This window comes from Pezoporus wallicus, unplaced genomic scaffold, assembly GCF_028554395.1.
Source record: "Pezoporus wallicus isolate ANWC-B61680 ecotype Strahan unplaced genomic scaffold, APGP_CSIRO_Pwel_v1 contig_3058, whole genome shotgun sequence".
NCBI classification, from domain to species: Eukaryota; Metazoa; Chordata; class Aves; order Psittaciformes; family Psittacidae; genus Pezoporus; species Pezoporus wallicus.
This window is the reverse complement of record NW_026641153.1, coordinates 4,176,469-4,199,600: the sequence shown is the minus strand read 5'-3', so window position 1 is coordinate 4,199,600 and position 23,132 is coordinate 4,176,469. Positions and strand designations below refer to the sequence as shown.

The 23,132-nt window shown below is 40.2% G+C and overlaps 1 protein-coding gene across 3 annotated transcripts in view; it reads left to right on the top strand.

Annotated features, from left to right (window-relative positions):
- Nucleotides 1–23,132, top strand: part of SEMA3D (semaphorin 3D) — a 138,117-nt gene that overhangs the window by 104,802 nt on the left and 10,183 nt on the right. For all 3 annotated transcript variants that reach the window (XM_057422513.1, XM_057422515.1, XM_057422512.1), the window contains exons 12-17: nt 9,448–9,670; nt 12,708–12,796; nt 14,601–14,642; nt 15,900–16,057; nt 18,235–18,299; nt 20,561–20,700. In XM_057422513.1, the coding sequence (XP_057278496.1) occupies nt 9,448–9,670; nt 12,708–12,796; nt 14,601–14,642; nt 15,900–16,057; nt 18,235–18,299; nt 20,561–20,700 (717 nt within the window). The remainder of the gene's footprint in view (nt 1–9,447; nt 9,671–12,707; nt 12,797–14,600; nt 14,643–15,899; nt 16,058–18,234; nt 18,300–20,560; nt 20,701–23,132) is intronic.

Sequence of the window (23,132 nt, the reverse complement as noted above, 5' to 3'; positions counted from 1 at the left end):
AGACAGGGAAAAGCAACAGCATGCTATATACCCCTGCAGAACACTGCCGTGTGAACAGTGAAATGTTCTTCCTTAATTTCAGTTTCTTTCCAGCTAAGAGGTGGTTCAGGAATGCTCAGGACAAAGTCAAAGAGAGATAATCCGTTCTTTTTTAAGTTACTGTAACATTTTTGAAATTTCAGCTCTACCTAAGTGTTGCCTACATGACAGTTGCCAGCACCTCCCTGATTTTGTTTTTCTTGTATTTTAAGTCACTGTCAAAGTCTAAAAATGGCTATACTAGGAAATGCACTTCTTTTGATGTTTAGTTTTGCGAGAGGCATTGACTTCCTTTCAGCATTTATATAGAAGCAAGAGACTGCTTTCCCTAATTTAACTTTCTGCTCAGCTGCCTTTATCTTCTAAGTAAATAAAGCTGTTCACTGTAGAGGCTGTAACCACTTTGATATTGAAATTTTGACAAAATGCTTCCTGTGGCAATTTGTGTCACAGATAAACTCCCAACACGACCATGATATCATGCCTTCACAATGCTGGGCGGCGTGCAAGCCGCAGGAGCCTTTGCCTGCCTGGCCCTGGTGCTGCAGTGTGGTCTGCCTGCCTTCTGCCGTCATAAGGAGACCCCCAACCAGGGTGACTGGGGATCTCCAGCACACTCCACACCATTGCCACTGCAAAATGTACAGCTCTTTTACTCCTAACTTCTCCCAGCAGTACTGAACAGCAAGTGGAAATAATAGAAATTAAACAGAGGCAAAGCTTCAAATCTATTTCAGTTTAGAAGCTGGAAAAAGGAGACATAAGAAAAATTTAGCAGGCAGCCCTGACACAAAGGGCTATTTGAAAACCACGGAAGCTTTCGCTCTTTCTTCTATAGCTGTTTAAAAATTTGACTTACATATCTGTCCCCAGATGAAAAATCCAGTGTTCTTCCAGTCTGTTAGGGTTTCACCCAGGAAACTATCCATTGATAAAAAAATCTCAAGGGCTTTCTTTAAAGTGTGTTCTGTGTCATGAAACAGTTTCATAAAGTAACCATAGAAGCATCTGAGCAAGATTTTCAGTGAATTAGGAGTAAAAAAAAACCACATTTCTAGCTTATTTAGCTGTAACCATTGCACTATCAGAGCAACTCATCAACTCATAGCCCTCATATGGAAATTGTGATCTCATCCTCCTTTCATTCATGGTGAGCAAATGTCATTAAGATCATATTTTTAGAGGAAATAAATATTTTTAGAGGAAATAAATATTTTTAGAGGAAATAAATGTTTAAAGATACACTACAGATTAACACCAAGACTGATCTACTGCAGAACATAGGACTCTAACTGCTGTCCAAGGCAACACCAAATTTTTTTGGTAGATCTAGATATTTTACTAACTGTTTTCCCAAAGGTTCAAAAGTAAGATCTGCATCAGCAAAGCAGGATTCTTGCAGTCTGAGTCATCTTAGCTACAAGAAGAAACAGCACATTGCTTTTGTCCATTTGAAGTCTCACATCTTTCCATTCCAGATCTGAAAATGGCTCTGAGCTCCTTAATTCTTTGTGTATTTCTTTTTAAAAAGAAGTTCCCTTACAAGCCCTCAGATTCTCCTGTGATCTTTTTCATCTTTTTCTCTCCGTATATCTTTTTCTCCCACTCTTCAGTGAAACCCCTTCCATTATTTCTTCCGCTAATCTACTGCCCGGGCTGATTGAGGTTGGTGTCCATCCCTTTGGGACTTGGCTGAGCCACAGAGAAATACTGTCTGCCAAAAAGTCTCCCCCTGTCCTCCCATCTGGTTAGTTTTGCTGCTTTAATAGGTTTCTTCATTAAACATTGAGGATTGCACAGATTTCCTTGTTATTTTCAGACTTATCTTCCTCTTTCACCTGATCTTTTATCGGATGGAGTGCATTCTTTGCTTCTCCAATTCCTCTCTCCTTTGATCTCCCCACTGTAAATGGGGCTGCTTAATTAAGTGAAATGTTTCACTTTATGGGTTTATTTTCATGAGAGCCTCCTCCACCTCCTGCTACTTACCAACCTGTTCTCCCCAGCATGAATCACCTTTCAGTTCCTAGTAGCCTTTCAAAACTCTGTGAACCCAGTCACCTTTCCTGCTGGAAGAGACCAGCAGAGAATTGCAAAGTGCCACCTGCAAAGTCAAATTCACTCACCTAGCTGGTCTCAACCCAGTTAGCTTCAGATTAATGCTGTCTTATGTCAGCCTTTTCTGTCAACAACACAGGTGTGTTAAGTGGAAAAACAGTAGAAAGTGCTGAAGACAAGCAGTAGAACAGGGTAGAACAAATCTTGCACATTCAGTGGATGCAAACTCTATCTTAAAAAAAGAAAAGGGCTTCAGTATATTCTTGTAGGGATTTGTTTGTTTTGTTTGTGCTTTTTCTGGTGGTGGTTAAGTGAGGTTGATTCCATTTAAGACTTTGCTGTTTGTCTCCTGCAGAACCCGACTTATTCCCCTCTCCCTTGGCCACTTCCAGGCTTCCTCTGAGTATGGTTAGAATAAAAGTCTCCCTGCTGAGTGCCCAGTTCCTCTGGCATAACTCATCCATCCCACTGAAGGCTTCTGCAGACATGTGCAAACGCACAATGTATTGTGTCACTTTGATAAGACCAGAGGGAAGAAGCCAGACAGTATTTAGGCCACTCAGGAAGCCAAGTTTCATCTTCAGAATGGCTTACAGTTGAATCTCCAATGGCACGTAACTGCCTACACCCTGAGAGTCATCTCTCAACCGTCATCTAAACCCCAGAAGATCATAAACCTGTAACACCGCATTTTTTTTAGTACTTCTGGGCCTCTCTGAAGCTAATACCAGTCCTCAGTCTTATGTCTTAAATCCTCAGGACTTGCATTTCTTTATAAACTCTACAAATAAAGTTCAATGTGTTGGGTGTGTGAGAGGTCCCAATGTAACACAGAAGTGACTAGTTGAAGGTAGTTCATCTATTTCTCTGCTATTTGCTTGAGGGATCAGTGATGAGGAAAATTATTTACAGTTTAGAAGACTTTACATCAGAGAGGAATCCTGACTACCAGGCCTTATCTTCTTGCTAGTTAAATATTCATTCACTGAGAGCCTAGGAGAAAAGGACCATGTGGTTAATTCATTCCCTCTGAGGGAAGGCTCCAGTTTCTATGGCACTTAACATAAAATAGAAAGTTTTTCAGTGGAAAACAGATCTTCTCCCTTCCTGATTAACATCTGGGCAACATTCTTACTACTTTTGGCTTAGCTGAGAGGTAATTATCCCATGAAAAGGGAAACACCTTCAAAAGAAAGGAGCGAGTAGCTCCTAGGATGGCTCTGGTCCACATGCTTGGAATAGAGGAACACCTCCTTTAGGAGGGAAGCCCAGACTAAGGCATCTAATTTTCCAGTATGGGAAAGATTTAAGAAATATTTCACTCCTTAGTGTTTCGCACTGTCTACTTCAGATGCTCCCAGGAGAGTGACTTGCTGATATGGTGCTTAGTTCTCCTTGTGAAATGCATAAAAATTCCAAGCCTGGACATTGCAAAATCCACCAAGCAGATGCCTCCTGCACTCAGTATTATCAAGACCCTGTTGTGTATCTAGCCTATGGGTTTTTTAAGTCTCATTGTTAAGTGTGTCTAAGGCTCAGTGTGACAAGTCACTTTTAAACTGGGATTTTCAACACACTGGAAAGAGAAACCCTTTTGAAGCTCACAGGGAACAGCATTCTGGTTTAGAATTGTCAGTAGAGAACAGCACTGCTGAACTAAAGATGCAAAATTAAACAAGAAGGATATTTTTTTTTACATACCATATAGCTTTTACATACCCACATAATTGTCACAATTTTAATAGGTGTTAGATCCAGCAGCTCTTACTGACTTCACTGGATGGTGTGAAGCACTATGCATTTTGGCAAATTGGAGGTTTATTTAGGAGCCTGACTTCTGGCACCAGCTTTTGAAAATCTTGGCTGGGGTTCCCGCATAATGTTAACACAGTCACATCATATGTCTCAGTATTGTGAGAGATCTACAGATCCAGCACTCTGCTAAGCTGCAAATTTCATAAGACAAGTGAACAAAGAAAAGTTTACATATGTGCAGTGTTGCTAAGCTAGTGTGTATTTTCTTTTATTTGAGAAAGATTAATCTGAATTTACCACCTCCTGATTACATTTGGATACAAATAAAAGGTGTGAGGGAATAAAAGGCATCTTTGTAGATTATCTGGGATCAGGACTTAGTCCAGGGTGATTATTGTCAAATCAAGATCACACAGAAGGCACTGGAAAAACCTGAAGTAAATATTGAGTTGGTAGTTTACAAGTTTTGTGCCACAGGGTTTATACAACAGTTGAATACATTTAGCACTTTCAACGCTACTTCTGTTGTTTTTTTTTAATTTGGTTTTGTTTTCAGTTTTTTGATTTTGTTTTCTTTTAGTTTCCTAACATGTATATTTGTATCATTATCATTCAAGACAGTGAAGGCCTAATCAACCTCTGAAGAAATAATTATATGGTGAATAATTTTATTATAGCATTCTTCTCTATCAATACTAATTTTACTAATTTAATGTAATACTTTTTTCTTGATGTCAGCTATATAGAAGAAAAGCATCAAATCTGAGCTAGTTGTTTAGACTTCTCTATCATAAAGAGATAGAGACCTCCTCTGTGCAGTTCACACACATACAAGATAAGGACCTAGGTCAGGTGAGATAAATACCACCCTGTTGCCAAAGCAGAAGATGCTGGAAAAGCAGACTGATGGTGTTATGAGAACTTTTATGGAGCCAGGTTCTCTTGTAGTCTGCATGAAACATGTATGCTAACCTACTGCTATGACATTTGATATGAATGCAAATCACTTATTGTCTCCAGTGGGAGATGACACATATCTGAGGCAGCATCTGGTGCTGATGATGTGAATAAATGCCCTCTGTGAACTGGGCAGAGAACACAGGTATTGTTATCATGAGACATGCAACAGCATGTGAACTCAGAGGTGAAAGGCTGCTTTACTCACCCATTTGGCCACACAGCCTTTACCATCATACATCCTATTGATTGCTATGAAAGGAAGCACAAGCCCACACGAATTGTTCTGATATAATGGGTGGACAAAGCTTTAAACAGCTGTCTTAGAACTTTGCCAAAGGGTGGCCAAAATAAATTTTTCATTCCCCTGGTCTGTCCATCATGCCACAGTGAGTGATGCCTCTGGAAATAGCTCCCTTGGCCAAGTATAACAGGGTCACACCTGCCCAGCTGTTCTTGGTGGTCATGGATGGGATCCAAAGCCCACTGAAGTAATTGGAAAAGGCCCTGTTGACTCAAATGGATCTTTGGATCAGACCTTTAGTCCTTGTTTCTACTAAATTAGCTGCACAAGCTGGCAAAGATTTCCCTATATCATGCATGGTAGGGTTTAGGCCTCTGGGATTGCTGTAACAACTTTATAGTTCCATATTGGTAGACATTTTATCCTAGTGGTTTTTAGCTAAGTGATGTCATTGCTCTCATCTTCCTCTGTTGGTGCATTTTTGGCAAAGTCTGAGACATCTTTAAGACCCATGGGGCTACTTGAATTTTTCACATAGAAATGGATTTCTGGGATTGAGCTGTGAATAGGTGAGCAATCACAAATTTCCAGAAGACACAGACTGTAACTCGGAGTAGCAAGTGAAAACATGAACCACAGAAAATGCACATATAAGTGAACATCAACCTCTAGTACACAGTAAAAGGAAGAGAATTAGTGCATGGGTTGGGAAAGTGAAGAAGTAAATTTGTTTCTCACCCTATAGAGAATAAATTGAGGAAAAATTTTCATCCAAAGGCAATTAAAGTACATGTGTTTCTTTCTATTAATTCCAGCAAACTTTTGTTCAACCCATTCAAAGATAAACATGGCTTTGAAATATTTTGGGGGTTTGAGGTCTAATTCTGGTACAAGTGGCAAAGACTTAGACCTTTGTTGTTCTAAAAGTGAGGAGAAATGTTCATTCCTGAAGCCCAGGAAGAGAACAACAGACAGTGAAAACCTGGTGCTGTGTGTGCTGTTCCTAATGCAAATGTTTTGCATAATGTCAAACTTTACATAGTGGAATAAATCCTAACCACAAGCCCTTGAGTGGCACCATAGATTGAACACGTCAAACTGGAGATTTGGGAATGTGAACTAAAGTCTTCTCTGTCAAAATTAGCTATGAAAGTGGACTGTAGACCAACTTCAGAAAATCTTAACTTTCTCCTAACTGCAGGCATTGCCTGCGAAGGCATTATTTAATCACATGTCCTGGTTTAAGCCTAGTCAGCCATTCAGCTGCTTGCTCACTCCCCCCCTCCCTTTCCTCCCCCCTGCACCCGGAGGGATGGGGAAGAGATTCAAAAGAATGTAAATTCCGCGGGTTGAGATTAGAACAGTCCAGTAACGAAGGTATAACACAAAAAACTACTGCTATCACCAATAATAATAGTGATAAGGGAAATAACAAGGGAAGAGAATACAACCTCTCACCATCTGCCAACCGATACCCAGCCTGACCAAAGCAGTGATCTAGCCCTTCCGGGTAACTGCCCCCAGTTTATATAGTGGGCATGATGTGCTGTGGTATAGAATACTTCTTTGGCTAGTTTGGGTCAGGTGTGCTGTCTCTGCTTCCTCCCGGCTTCCCGTCCTCCCTGGCAGAGCATGAGACTCACAAAGTCCTTGGTCAGACTAAACATTACTGAGCAGCAACTAAAACCATCGGTGTTATCAGCGCTGTTGCCAGGCTGAAAGTCAAAAACACAGTGCTGAGCCAGCTACTAAGAAGGAGAAAAAAAAAAAGACTGCTACTGCTGAACCCAGGAAGTCACATTTCTTTCTTCACAGACTGTGTTATGGCTCCACCTAGCAGGAAACGCAAGGATTACTTAGTTAAAAATAGTGTTAAAGAAGCAACCAACAGTATATATGTAAAAGGGTGTCACCAACTGGACTGGTGTTTCCAGTTCATTTTAGTATTATCATCCAGGATTTGTAGTGCCCCATTAACACTAATTAACTAAATATACACCTAAATACTTCAGGGTCAAAAAGAAGAAATCTCTGACTCAGATAAGAGATGAAATGTAAAACAAGGATGGAATAGAGACACAAACAGCCATGGGAGGGAAAGCAGAGATAGGTAGGTGAGCTTGATAGATGATGGGTCAGCAACATGACTGACCTTGCAAATGTGTTGCTAGGCTCACCCCAGAAGGCACAAAAAAGGAAAAATTAAAGGAGGTTGAAGAGATAGGTTTGTGAGTGGTATTCAGGCAAGAAGTGTGAGAACTAACTTACTCTGTGAGCCAAAGGAACAGCTGAATTGATTAGTTTGTCAGTACAGATCTAACAGAGGGGGAAGCCAACCCCAGCAACAAATGAGGGACATCAGGGAAGTGTCTGAAGGGGTGATAGCTGTAGCAGTTGTCTGGACCAGAAGAGGACGAAACTGTGCTGTTCAAAGACAGAGAAAAGGATGCTGCAGCAGCTGAGCGATGGGTCAGGGCAAGAGTTTAAGTTATGTGGATGAGGAGGGAAAGTCACGTCTGAGAAACAATGAACTACAGGGATCATCTGGAGAATCTGCCTTCTTAAGAAAAAGAAATAAATGAGAGGTGTGGGAGTTGTAGGAGGTGCAGTTCACTGCAAAGTTATGGTCTCTGATTGCAGACCATATGCAGGGAAAAGATAGATAGGGGTGTTGCAGTCTGGAAAAATGAACATAGTCAAAGCATTTACCAGGACCTTCTGCTACAGTAACACTGAGCATACCTCCCAGGAGGAATCAAGCCGTTAGTGTAACACTGGGGCATGCTGGTGAGGCTCTTCCCCAATTCTGTCTCACGGCATCAACAGGGCAGAAACTCCACCTCAATATGAGGAGCAAAAATACAAAAAGCAAATAAACTTAGATGTGTGAGATCCCGCACTTTAAATACTTGGTGTTATCCCATGGTAGCCACAGGAGGGCACTCTAGTCTTGCTGTTGAGAGTCCTTTGCACTGACACCTGCGTTCCTTTGTGAAGCATGCGGCAAATTTAACCGCCTGGTGGTACCTGTGCCTCGAAATGAAAGCTAAGCAGCGTAGCAGGTCTCCTTCACTCCAGATTTGATTCTCTTCTGTTTCTAAAATATAAACCGTGATACTTTGGCTGTGAGTGTAGCAGTGGTCGAGGAAGTAAAATCAGTTGCAGATGTACTGAGCCCATCGTGAGAATTTCTACAGTTTTAAAAAATGCTTGCTTTCAAAAAATAAAGTAATGGTGACCAAGTGCTGCTTTGGGATGAGAAAAATCATTGAGCGGCCTGATTTCTTACTGGCTTTGCAAGTATTCTCACAGAAAAGTTGGTTTCTACTTGAATATGAATCGAATTTGTGATTTATTCATAACACCACATTTCCAAATCATCCTGCACTTTTGGCATCTATTATGGTATTATAAACAAGTAGTTTCTAAGTATTTAAATTTAAAAAATGATATTTTCCTATATTATTAGATTGTTTATGGCTATATTTTGCTGGCTCCAATGTGTGATTAAAAAAAAAAAGGTTCAAAGTGCATCGCAGTACTGAATGTACTGCTTGAATGTTAATAATAATAGTAATAATAATAACATATTTTCATTAGCTGTGGTAGCAGTATGAATATTAAGGCATGTCTCACACTTTTTTCAGGAACACTGTTAGATGAAGAAACATAAGGTGTCGTGCCTGTGGTCTTAAAGAAAATTTGGTAATTCAAGAAAAATGTGTAGTTTTTAGTAGTTTGTGTTTAGAGAGATATTAATGCAATAAATATTAACTAATTCACTTCATCCAGTATCAAAGAGATGTACTAATGCTGTCTTCTTTTCCTGAGTATCTTAGAGAAGCTAAGGAAGTTTACCTTCCATCTAAGTTTTAATTAAGGTTATCAAAATCTCTGACTGAGAAAAGAGAAAAGCCTGTAAGAATTCTTCTTCAAAGCTTGCATATAGGTAATTGCAGATATGGGCATATAACTAAAAGGAATGGAAGATTTATAATTCTGAGTAGCAGTAAAAATGAGTGAGATGAAATAAAGTAACAAGTTTGGTTTTAAAAGATAAAGGAGAATAAGTGGGAGCAGGATAATGGAAAGTGAAGGGGAAGAGCTTTTGAAGACAGATAAAAGATGAAAAGAGGAGAGAGAGGAGAAATGAGGGTGAAAATGACCCTTTGAAGAACCAGAGGAGCGCATACTGCTAGTGTGCCCCCATGCTTTCTAATAAAAACTGACCTTTTTCACTTGTAAATCAAATTACCAGCCACTGGCAAATGAGCTTTACAAACCAATACAGTTTATCAGCACCAGGTGGCTTTCCTACTACACAATCCAACCTCCTAAGTACTTGTACTTCTTTCCTAATATTCCACGTATCTTGTGGTTTCTCTTCCATTCAGTGTCCAAGCAAAACCTATGATCCGCTCATAAAGTCTACCCGAGACTTTCCTGATGAAGTCATTAGCTTTATCAAACGTCATCCACTGATGTACAAATCCGTGTACCCAGTGACGGGAGGACCGGTTTTTACTCGAATCAATGTGGACTATCGTCTGACTCAGATCGTGGTGGATCACGTCATGGCAGAGGATGGGCAATATGATGTAATTTTCCTAGGAACAGGTATGAGAGATGACTTCCACTATCATTCTACACAGACCACAGTCCTTTAAGAATCCTTTTACTCCAGGAGGTCCTGAATAAACCCGTTGATCAACATATGTTTCCTACACATGCAGCTTCAAGAAGCATTTAGATGCTCCTGGTTCTGTGCCAGGTCTTCATGGAAATCCTAACATTAGATTAATTTGTCAGCTCAAGAGATTGCCACTACCATGATTTTAATGCTTCCTGGTCCCTAGGTGATAAGTTAATTCAGGGTCAGAATACCTGAACTTTCTTACCCTCTGAGTACCGTTCAGTACCTGTCTTTAAGTTACATGGTAGTCTCCTCTAATTCTTCCTGGCAGAATATCAATATTCAATTAAAAGGAAAAAAAAAATTACCTTAACTTCAAAGAATACTTCCTGTTACCAGCAGTGACATGGTACTTCATTAAATCTCATGTGACACTGAACAGCTAAGAAAGATTCAAAATTGAGCCTAAGGCAAAAAATTATACCTAAATACTTTTAAAGATGCAACATAGCAACATGAATAGCTCCTAGCAAGAGAACTAGGATTGAACAGAGAGAGGTTAAACAGTTCTGTGAGAGAAGAGGCCTGCTTTGCAGTTTTTTTATGGATAATTATGTATCTATTTACATTGTTATGATAGTTGTATGCCTTTAGGAAAATGCCTAATTTTATCATAGTAATTAAATATAGGATCACTGGATGAATCACCTACCATCATGGTATGCTAAGAAATATTAACATACCTATTCATAACTTTTCTGAAGTAATAATCTACCATCTTCAGTGGAATTTCTTGTTCTTAATCCACAATTTGACTTTCTCTCACTAGCAATAGGTCTTATAAAGCACTTATTATTTGATCTGAATGCACTAATAAGGAAGTCATTGCTGTTATCCTCATCTCACAGCAGTTGAAACTAGGGTGCATGTAGGTGAAAAGGTTTATCCAGGGGCGATGGATGAGCTCCTTCCATGAGCTGCAGGGAAATTAAGATTTCTGTTTGAATCCTACCCCAATGCTGTGGGGTTGCACAACATTTTGTCTGGCCTATAAGCAAATTTGGTGTCATAGCAAGTAGTTTGATGGGTATAGATATTCTGAAGTGATTTGGGAAAAGGAGTGAATTGTCACAAAGCATCACCTCTTATAAAGTGTGGGTTGTCTCAGCCTTCAAGAACTTCCCAGCTGCCTTATTACATATGTGACTTCAGAGATAGCCTCTCTCTTAGACCATTAAGGTCTTTCAGCTAAATCCCTCTCACAACAATTCTGTCTTCCAGAAAAAAAGCGTATGAAAGACCCCCTATGATCCCTGCAAGTCATGTACAGTGGTGTCAGAGAGAAAAACACAGTTTCATAAAAAAGAACATTAAAGTGCTGTTTGTTCCCCTGCTGCCTGAGAAGGCTGTGAATAAACTTTAGCTGTGATGATGGAAAATCCTTGTTGCTTTCTGAATGCAGTCTTTAATGCAGCCAACAGAGAAGGAAAGGGAGCACATTCCCAAGCAGTGAGATGCACAGGGTTGGGAGTACTCACTAAAACATACTTTTGTTCTGATAAAAGTGAGGAAAAGTAATTTAAAACTTAGCTGCCTGAAAAGATGACTTTACTAGTTAAAATTAACAAAGCATTTTTTTAGTGGCTATAGAAGTTGCTTTCAGATGTTTGCTATCCTCCACTATAAAATTTGTCATAGGAATAAAATTATATTGAGAGATCAGCAGCTTGAATACTCCCAGGTTAACTGTTATAACCCAGCACCAATGCTAATTCTTTCAGGGTAGATCCTCAGATTTAGAGATGTCAGGGACAGCATGGACCATGCAGTCACTAGGTGGCACTCCATAATATACAGATGCATATTTATCTTGCAGTGCTTTCCTTAAAAGTGAGTTTTCTTTTCCAGAAGCACATGGGTTTGTTCTATTTTATCCTCTAAACTTGTAGTATGGAAAAAAATAAACCAAAAGATAAAATTTCAAATATTATATAGAGTCTGAATTCAGATATACCAAATCACCCAGGAGATTTTGTGCAGCAGATCAGTTTATTATATGTTTGAATGTATACAGCCAACTTGTACATCTGCAGGCTTTGGCATTTATGTCAAACAAACAAACAAGAGCTCTAATATGTAAAGCAAACAAATACTTTTGGCTTTGATTGGTAATATGACCTTCAGTAGTTTGGGAAAACAAAATGGAAAAATCTCATTTTTCTATTATAATGTGTTATTTTTCATCATTTCAATACTATGCATAGTGTAAGCTGTGCACATCCCAGCACCCAGCCTGCTTCCCCTGAGCAGTTTTCAAGGGTTCTTTTTAAGGCCATTCAAAATTCACCAATATGCAATGGTCTGAGATTAAACAAGCGGCAATTTTTTTTTTTTTTTTTTGCCAAGCAGGAATTCGGCTTAAAATTGATGAATAGATTTAATTAAAAAAAAAAACAAACCTCTGAAAAAGTAATTTCTCTAATGATTAAATTAAGATTTTGATGCTGAATGGAGATTTTGTTCCAAAATTTCCCTAAAAATTCAAAGATAAATTTTAAAAGTGCATTGCTTAACTCTCCAAATTAAAATGAAACCTACTTCGGGTTAAGGGGCTATACTGGATGAAAATTAATTTTATAAAAGAGAGGAATTGGTTTTCTGACAATTTAGTCCTCTAAGCTGAATCTCTTTAGGGTCAGATAGGCCACAATTCTTTATCAGGAAATCTGTGGAAACTTCTAGCTGGAAGCATGGATGTGCTTGTCTCTGTTTGTATGTTTGTGTAGCAGGAGAGTTAGACAGTCCCTGCCAGGAGTAGTCTACAATTGTCCTGGCTCAGCCGTACAGTAAAACTAGAAACACATTATATACAGTTGCACAGATAGCAATAGATGGAGATAGGGATAGATGTTGTTTGAAGGTGCATCCTTGATCAATTATCTTTATCTTCAGGGCATGAAATTAAGTGGCAGATACGTACTGAAACAACTGTGGGGTTTACATGATAAACATTTATTTCAGACATAGGCACAGTCCTGAAAGTTGTGAGCATCACAAAGGAAAAGTGGACTAAGGAGGAGGTGGTCCTGGAAGAGCTGCAGATATTCAAGGTAAGCATTAACAGCTGCAACATCAATTAAATAATATTCAGGGGACTTAAAGGCCCAAACTGGCTTTGTCTGTCTGGTTGGTTGTTTACTGGAACTAGTTCAAGTTTCCAGAAGGATGCTATGTAAATTTTTAAATGCCTTGGTATTCTTAGGGTAAGTCAATTGAAAAGAGTCCCAAAACAAACAGACCATGATGTTTCAAACTCATAGTCTCATTTATCCTGCCTTTTCTAGATGGAAATCTTATTATGAGCCCCAATTTTTTTATTAGCTGTATTTTAATTTTAATGCCAATTATTCTATTGTCTCAGCTTTGAGACTGTTGTTGTAAAATTATAATTGGTTTAAAACAAACAAACAAACAAACAAAATTCCACAGATGCAGAGAGATTCTTTACGATAATGACTTTAGGGATTGAAAAGACAAAGAAATAAAGCAAAGTTAGTTTTGATTATTGGTAAAGGCTGACTCAGTGGTTTTGACTGTTTTCATTTGGTTATTCTGGCTGAGTGAAAAAGACAAAAAGTAACTAGAGCCCTGCTAACACCAATGACTTCTTCACAAATAGAGTTTTTAAAAAGCCCAGCTTCCTTCTTTCTGTTGCACAGGCACAGTTTCTGATTAACCTCATTGCCGGTGACGGAGTTGATGTGGACATACCATTGCAATAAGAAAATGGAGACTTGTGTCTTCCCCACCAATTTTCTTTTAAATTTATTAGGTTCTTCTTTGTTCTTTGCATTCTCACTTTGCTTTATTCCCATGCTGTATAGCTCTTCTTCAGTTTTCACCTCGCTTTTTCATCAAAATTTACCTACATTCCTGGCATTCTGATTACTTTCTCACACATCCTCTGTCCTATGTGCCATATGAGTTCGTAGCCACAAGCCAGATTTTTTTTGTCCCCAGTAAATAAATGAATTTGGGACTTGGAGAGTGTTCTCCAAGTGTAAGGAAAGGATCTTTAATAATTATTTCAAATAATGTATTTCTCCATATGTTTTTTGATAGGTCATGTGTGTGATGAAACTTTGATTTAAAGGCTTCTTCCCACTGTCTTGGACATCAATTATAGATATCACTCAGAAAATACCAAGATTATTCTGTAGCCTGCCAAGTAATCAGTAGTTTCAGTTTGTGCACCAAATTGATGCATTCTTTAAGCATAACGTCAAGGGCAAATATACCATATCATATTTAGAACAAAAAAAAGTTATTTTTTTTCTGCTCAGCAGACATTCCTTTGCATTCTTATTGGTAACATCCATGACTGTTACCTCTATGGTTTTGAATCGAGAAAATTGAACAGGGTGAAGGGCTGAAAAACATCCCTTATTTCCTCAGACTGTATTAGCATTAAACAATAGGCTTAGATTAATCATCTTCTATTAGGGGATAGATAATACCCTGAGCTTTGTCCTGTTCTTACATCACTCACTGGCAAAAATTTCACTGTCTCTCACATCCTGATGCAGGGGATCTGCCTATGTATCCCTTAAGTGCCATCTAAGCCTTTCAAATAGTCTTTAATAAGATCTTAAATTGATATGAAGGCTCATTGTTAGTCCCCAGGATGCGGTAGATAGCAGACTCTGAGAATTGAAGCCAGTTGCTTCATAAGTAGCAGGGAAAATTTATGGAACCTATTTTTGAAAGCATGAATTTAGTGATTTTCTGTTTTTTGTTTAAACCAAGCAAATGAATCTGTATTTTTGTTTGATTTTTGTATGTTAAGTTCTGCTCTCTTTTTCACTAAGAACAGAGAATGTGTGAACTAATGCACCTCCTTTATTCATTTTTCAGCACCCTTCATTTATCTCAACCATGGAGATCTCTCAGAAGCAGGTAATCACAGAGCTTGTTTAATTACTGCAGGATATATGGTACACTGAACACTCAGCTTGTTGTTTTTAGGTGACGCCTGCTACTCACTGGCCAAGCTTTCCATGGATGGCTCTTAAAATGTATCTGGAAAGAAGGAGATATGTTTGAATTTGTTTGCCTGCCTAATTCACGTTTGCTTACAAACAGTAATTTGTTTACCCAACCTGGTAATTATTCATGGAAACACATCTTTAGTCATATGGTAGTGGGATTTGTGAGTGAAGTCAATACACATTCATTTTCCGGACACCAGAAATACATGTCTCTTTACAATCTAGTAATAAATTATTATTACTATCCTTGTTGTTATTTTTATTAGTAGCCAAGAGAGATCAGGGCCTCATTGTGCTAAAAGTTGTGTGCACACAGAGTGAAACCGAGTCCCCCCTCTAAAACTGCAGTCTAAATCTGGGTGGTCCAATCCTGGCAGCACACGAGCCAGTCCCCGTTGAGAATCTCCCGATGGGAAACAGTTTTATGGCATCCAGGAGCTCTATGATGGCTACATGCATGTTTGGGAGACAGTGTGACACCACAGCCATCCCTCCCTGCCCTGCAGAAGTGGCCGTAGCAGCTCCAGCACAACACGACTCCCTTTCACAGAAGGAGGTATTTTGCCATTCAGGCACGCACAGCACAGCTGGGTCCCATCTCCCCTGAAAGAAGGTGGCAGGCCAGCTGGAAGTATTGCATGAGCCAGCTCCAGCTCAACAGCAAGCACTTGGACCACCCTTGTCTCAACAGGCAATCTACTCACACATTGGGGAGAGAGGGGAGTAATATTATCCTCATCCTACCTAAGGATAAGAAGCAGAAGATGAAGTTTTATACACACAAGGTCATCCCTAGTTCCCAGATTCCTCATGTCATGGCTATCCAGCTCCTGTTTTTTAAATGTGTTATTGAACCATTCTTTCCATGGTTTGGTTTCTGTTTTTTTATTACAGCATAATTCCAAAGGTGTAAGGGTGTTGAATGTCAGCATCTTTCCAGTACTGCAGTCTCCTTTCCTCTCTGCCATGTTGTCAGGGATGGGTGGGGACTGACCAGTTCACACTGAGCCCTGAGAAACATTTTATGGTAAAGGAGGAATTCTCTCTTGTTGTGTAAAATGTGGGAGAAGGTTGAAAGTCTGTAAGCATGGCACTGAAGAAGGGAACTTTTTAAACAGGCTGCTCGGAGAACACTCCTAATTCATTTGCTTTGCCTGATTTGCAGCAACAATTGTACATTGGTTCCAGGGATGGATTGGTTCAGCTCTCACTGCACAGATGTCACACGTATGGGAAGGCTTGTGCAGACTGCTGCCTTGCCAGAGACCCATACTGTGCCTGGGATGGAAACTCATGTTCCAGATATGCCCCCACTTCCAAAAGGTAAGAAAAAAAAAAAATACAACATGCTGTAAAAGATCTTGCTGCTTGCAAGAATTTTAGAGGTTCCTAATCAGAATGTGTTACTTTTACTTAGCATGTCATTTCCCTTAAAATTTGATCATACTCTGGCCATGTTACACACTTCTGCTCAAGGAACTGTGAAGACAGCATAGTCTTTTTCAAGTCTGTATTACAGTGACTCAGCTAGCAACTAACAACATAAATCCATTGCTTTCCTTTTTTATGCTGAATGCTGTAAGGCATGAGATCCTTAAATGGAGGTCTAGGTTGTGGCTAACACTGCCCAAGATGCAAGACCCTCTCTTAAGCTTCTGACTTTTGCACAGAGCACCACCATAGTTATGGAATTTAATGTAGTATCCCAGAGTGGACAATAATGAAATACATCTAATTCCCTGATCTAAACAAATAATTGTATTTGTGCTGTAGCCATGAGAGGGAGACAGAGATTAAGTACTGCGATTTGACCACATCAGGAGCAGTTTTTCCACAGTGAAAGAAGTTTCCTCTGAACTTTCTGTATCCACCAGCTAGGACAGCAGCAAATCTGCATGGAGAAAGAGCATGCTGCAGGCTTTAGCAGTGCAGTACCCAAGATGCTGCGTCTCTTGGAGATTTGGGGCTGATTTAGCTGGAGCTCTGAGCTCTCATTGAGCCAGGTGCTTCAGAGCCTCTCCATTCCTCTTTGAACGAAGCCTTCCTGACAGCAGTTCTTGCAGAGAGGTTGCCCTCTGAGCTCAGGCTCTGGAATGATGCTTTCTGCCTTAGGGGCTGCAGGGCTGGGACCAAAGCAATTAGACAAACCATTGAAGTTAATGACTCATAGGTCATCCTGTCATGGTGTCAAGGAACTTTATGTGTTTTCCCTCAAAGCCAAAGCAAACTAGATTCAGAGAAGCATAAATGAAAGGAGAAAAGCAAGTGTTCAGGCTCACTGCAAAGTTAGTGACACATGAGGCTTGCTGAAGCCTGAGGTGGGCTGGGACATGGAGATTGATGGTCCATGTTTTTTAACAGATGTGCAGTATGGTGGGAAGGCCAAAAGTCTGTGGCTCAAAAATAAAGGATGGGTGACTGTCCTTGGGAATACTCCAGTGGATCAGTTACTGGAATGTTTTTCTTCTGTGTAGCAGCCTTTGCTTCCAGCATGTCTACAGCTTTCACTCGAGGGGACAGCTCATCCTTGGGAATCCACTGCCCTGCTGCGGCATTGCTCTGCACATAGGAGGTCTCACTCCTGTTACCTTCAGTGTGGCTCTAAGGGAGGAGCCAGTCTCCAATCCTTCTACTAAAAAATTAAAATACAAAGTAGGGTTTGTAGCCCTTGAGAGATAAATGTGAGATAAACGCAATCATCCAGAGGAAGAGTTTGTTTTTTTTAATGCTCTTATTCTGAAATTACACTAAATCACAGTAAGTTTAAGTAACGCACCCAGAGATGAGAAGGCAAGTTAGTTGTGGAAGGGAGCAGACCATCTCAGACCATTCTCAAGCATTTCTACTGTCCATAAAGATTAAAGATAACCAGATTCGCCAATTATTAGTTACATAATGAAAACATAAGCTTTTCTCTCTTCATTCTAATGATTAGTTTACTAGTCAGTATTATCTCTGGCCAATCCTGAGCTCAGTTTTGAATATCGCCTGTTGAACCTCAGATCTTTTTCATGACCTACATCATTAAGGATGTATTTAGGTATTTCTGAATTTTAGTGTGAGGTGTCCCTTCCCATGGCAGGGGGGCTGGAACTTGATGCTAAAGTCCTTTCCAACCCTAACTATTCTATGATTCTATGATTTCCAAGACAGTCCACCCAACCAGGAGATGCATGCCCCGTGCTCTTAAAGCAGGTTTAGATGATTTTTCTGTCACTATAGCACACACTTTATATTCTAGGCAGACTTTTTTCTCTTGTTTTTTCTCTTTCCCCTCCTAGTGGTTTTCCCAAATCACAGGCCCTTCTCTTGATGTCAATTGTACAAATCTCTCTAGGCCACATGCGCTTTGAGGGTGAGGCCTGTTTTAGTTAAGACTGTAATTGTCAGCAGTAGGGTGGGAGCCGTGCAAGTCCACATCTGCTGAGCTCCTCTGTATTTTGTTGTTGAATTCCAGCAATTATGCCTGAAGTGTTACAAGTTTGCATGTTCTTCCATAGGCGAGCCAGACGGCAAGACGTCAAATATGGAGACCCTGTTGCACAGTGCTGGGATGTAGAAGACAGTGAGTACTTTGCACCTTTCTTGCTTTTTGTTGCTTTGACAGGAAAGTTTGCTGTGAGGGTCTCTGCATGTCTGTGAAAACTTGCTGTGCTTGACAGAATAACACCATTAAAGCAGTTATCTTTCCCACACTTCACATGCAATGCCCTTCCAGCAGTTAAATTTGCAGAGCTGGGATGATAAGGGACAGCCAGCATGGGATGACACCCTCTCATCCCTTATGGGAGACCCTCCACAGCACTCACCCAGGGGAGGGAGATGTGCCCCTGACGCAAAAACATCACCCACATCCCTACAAGTAGCTAATGGAATGTGTGTGATGTTTCATCCAGAAACTGGGGAGGTCATCCCACAAGGAAACCCATAAGTGTGAATGGGGAGCACACCATCTTCTCCCCTCCCGCTGCATACACTTGACACGAGTCCCAAGGCCAGACTGCAGCTTGCCAAACCAACCCCTTCCCCTTCCCGCAGCTACTTAAATACTCCTGTTATTAACAAGAGCCTACCCCCCAGTTCCCTGTCAGCTTCCCCCTCCTTTTCCCACACCCTGTTTTCAGATGCCAAAGGGTCTGGCTTGCTCTTTTGGCAAGTGCAGCACTTCTCTTACAGCAAGCACTGTCAGTATGAAATCCTGCGGTTACGCGGCAATCTCTGCAGCGGCGTAAAATAAATGAAAAGCATTCAAAACCAAGCTCGGGTTTGTCTGGGGCTCTTCTAGCTGCTTATTAAAGCAAATAACCCAGTCAAAACAGTATTGATTGTATTGCTGTGCTGAATGTTTGATTTGGGACAAGCCACCACTTCCCATTGATCTCTGGTTATTTTTGTGCTGCTGCGGTGCTGGGTGTCTGCTGCAGATCTCGGCATGAGTCTAATGCAGAAACCAGAGCTGCTCACCACAGGATCAAAGCTTTAAGTCTGTTGCACAGTACAGAGTGCTCTGACTGTACTTGTGTGCTTACAGACATAGTTAAAAAGTCAGGGTAAAATCTCATTTCCATTAGAGTCAACGACAAAACTGCTATTAATACCCAGGGCCCACAATGTCCTTGCTTGCTGCTTAGCATGGCTCTCCAAACAGTGGTATCTGAGACTGTGCAAAGCTCAGGGTTATAGAAACCCTAGCAGAAAAGCTGACAATGTCGCATTTTCTTGGAAGGATAAAGAGATACTTGAAGAGGTGGCTTTACTAGACAAATGTAAAATGACTTAACACAGAAATTGGTATTAATCTTTTGCCCTGATGTAGCGCCACCAATAGAAATTCTATCCAGCTCAGGATCACTCCTGTGTGCCATAAAACTGTGAAGCTGACCTGTGGCACTCCAGGCTCTGGGCTTATTTATGCCATTTACGATAATTAATAACATTATGGCCCCAAAACCTATTTAAATTCAGTGCTCCACTGTGTGAGATTCCCTCCCAGAGACTTCATTGGCTGCATGAAGTTGTTTGGCTGTACTGAAATCTCAGTGGCACAGTGAAATAGAAGAAAAGTATTTAATGCAGAGAGCTTGAATTTCTATAGATCTCATATAGATACTTATTATATGGAAAAAGCTATCCAAAATTGTATTCATTTTGTTGTTGAGCTAACTTTTGATTTAGGAGATGCCACTGCTTTCACCTTCCTTTCTATTATTGGCAGGGTATAAGAAACAGCTTTAGTCTGATGGTAAGGCTGATAAGACACAGATAAGACAGACGGAAAGGGAAACGGAGATGCAGAGATTAGAAATTACTTGCTTAGGTTTGCAGAAGGCTAAGAATTGAGCCCAGATCTGTTCATGGCTCCTTCAGTGTTTGGTCTGAAACATACTACAGAGCATTTCAAATTATACTGAAGGAAGGTAAACTCGAGTTTACTTTATCCCTGTAACTCCTTTAAAGTGTTTGGGATGAACAAACCAGACCATACAATCTACATTCAGCAGCTTTGCCTCAGATTTAATAGTTGTGTTACTTAAGGGAAAAACACAGGTCAGATTTTAAGTTCCTCAAAGGTGAAAGCCTCAACTTTAAAACAGAGCAAGCTCATGATACAGATTTTATTGACCTCCTTAAAAACCAGTTGCACTAAAGGAAGGTTAGCAACCGCCTCTAAATCCTTCATAGTTATAGTTTAAGCTAAAAGTTAAGTTTCCTTTAGCTTTTTTATAATTCAGTCACTCTTATGGCATCTGTTCTGAATCAGGCTATTTTCCCATTGCTTTAAAAACCAGGTCAGGGTTAATCTCCTGTACCATGTTTGCTTTCCAGGCATTAGTCATGAAACTGCTGATGAAAAGGTGATTTTTGGCATTGAATTTAATTCAACTTTTCTGGAATGTATTCCTAAGTCCCAGCAAGCCTCTATTAGGTGGTATATTCAGCGCTCTGGAGAAGAACATCGAGAAGAGGTAAGTTATAGTCATCAAGGCAAGTTTCCTCTATAGAGAATTCAGCTGAGCATTGAAAGGCAGGAGTTACTGGGATTAGTCAATATTTTACTTTTCCTTGCTTCACCTTAGGTATCACATAACATTCTGGTATCACCATTTGGGGCATGCAGTGGGGAAGAGAGAAGCCATTTGCACTGTGTCATAAGCAGATTTAGATATTTATTTTGACTTACGTGCTCATTCTATTGAAAATAAAAAAGTATGAAGAAAAAAAAGAAGTTAGGCTTTAGTTAGTGGTAATGCAAGTAATGAAAAAGAAAAATCCTTTTTGTCCTGTAATTAACACTAACAACTATTTCTGTAGGTAAATGTATGTTCAAAGCCCTTTGTTTTAATAAAATCTGTCCTCCATTTAGTGTCTGATTGCACCCCCTTATTATGTTAAGCAGCATAGTTAAGAATTGCATGTATTGCTTGCTGCTTCTCTTCACCTCTCCCCAGAGAAGGAATGGTCTGTGCAGTAAAAGACTTTTTATTTGCTTTTTTTCCTTGTTGATGGACTCTGAGAATTATCTTCAATGGCACTCTGAGCTGATGCAGACATGTCAGGTTAAAGACTTTCACCTTGTATCTGGAGTAGAAAGCGGTGAAACATGTGATGGCCCTTAATTCCTGCAGGAGCTAGGTTTGGGGTCCTCACTGGTGGAGAAGCCCTGGAGAAGACTCCAGGTCTCTACATAACCCCCTGCAAAATTTCTTGCTGGCTCCTTTTTGAGCTAGTGACAGAGGGACCCTCTGATTTGCCCAAAAGGTCAACATGCTGGGACTGATACGGACTGGGTTTGAGTGACTTTCAAACCTCAGGAGTTTTCATAACCTTTTTCTTACATGAGTGATTTTGTGTCTGAGGCCAAGTCCTGCTGTGGTGGCAGCCATGGCAATGGGAAAGGAGGAGGGTAAAGAAGTGCCTTTTTGAAAGAGCTGGTCCCAGGTGTTAGACACACTTTTTTGTTGAATGTTCATCTGAGACAAACCATAGTTTAAATGATAGGAACTATCAAACACTCAACCGGTCTTCCACTTTCAATGATAATTCATCCTATGAGAACTTCTGAATGCAGAAAAACCTCTAAAGGCTGGGGAGATGAAGGCCAGGGCAGATGCCCATCAGAGTATCCTTTTGGGTGAGATGTGACTCGTGGCAAAAGTCCCAAAGTTACAACTCCAGTCATGTCTTGGCACAGAAAGCCAGAGTAAGGGGATACAAGGCACTTCAGATTTTCCACCAGATAAGACAAAAAAAAAATACAAGGCTGTACACTGACTATGACACTGTGGTACTTTTAATTTGCTCCCCTTCTCTTACTCATTCTTTGAATTGGCAAAGGTTCTTTTCTCTGCTGAGAATAAAAACTTCATTAATTTATAAATACAGTGCTTCCCACAACATGTAGTAGGCACCAAAAGAGGGAGATTACTGGTTTGAAATACCTCCTGTAACCTCCATTGCAGTCCATACTTGGAAAAAAAGAGATCTTCTGATCGGCTGGCCAGGCACACTCACAGCTGCAGGTAGTTGAAGTGAAAACCCAGTTAGAAGTGTATCTGCCTTTAAAGACCTGTGGGCATTCATTGTTTGTGTTTTAATTGATTTACCTTTAACTGTCCTGGGCAGAAGACTGTGCTCTACTTCCCTAAGGCGGCAGTTTGCAAATGCACTTAACATATTTGATCAGGGAAAGCACTTGCTTAATTCAAACCATGTGTTTAAGACTCATTTTTAAGTAAATTTAAGCAGATAGTTAACAGGGGTTTTTGTTTTTATTTTGGTTTGGGTTTTTTTTAGGGGGGGGAGGGTATTCTTTTTTCTTTTTTCTGAACAGGAAGTTATGTTAAGTTTTGAGGAGACTCAAAATCATTGTTTAAAACAATGTATAGCAGCTAAGGCATGTACCTGAGCTTCTCAAAAAGAGCTACAAACTTTGCATAGAGTGGCCAGTTCCCTGTGAAGAATGTAGTATTTCTGTACCATAAGTTGCAATTTCAAGATTTGACAGCCTGTTTTGAAAGGCTGCTTTTGAGTTTTATCTCTGTCAATTTAGGGGGAAAACAGTTGATTTTCCTCATAAATCACAGGTTCAGACAGGCCTCCGAAGGTCAGGAAGCCAAGCTCAAGCTATCTTTCTTATTTGATTGTAGAACAAACTGCAGGTCAAGCCAACTTGTGAACAAAGTTAGGGCAGGCTAACCTATATAGCATAGCCTAAGTTAAGGCTATATTAAATTTTGCCATGCGCTTCCAAAATGTTCACTCTGGCAGTGACCTGGCCCCTGCTACTTGTTCTGGGCCAGATGACAGCATGGTGATGTCCAGTACTGCAGGGTTGCCCAATGCACCAAGGATGTGCACACAGAGAGTAAGGGAATGCGTGCATCTGTGGGATGGCATT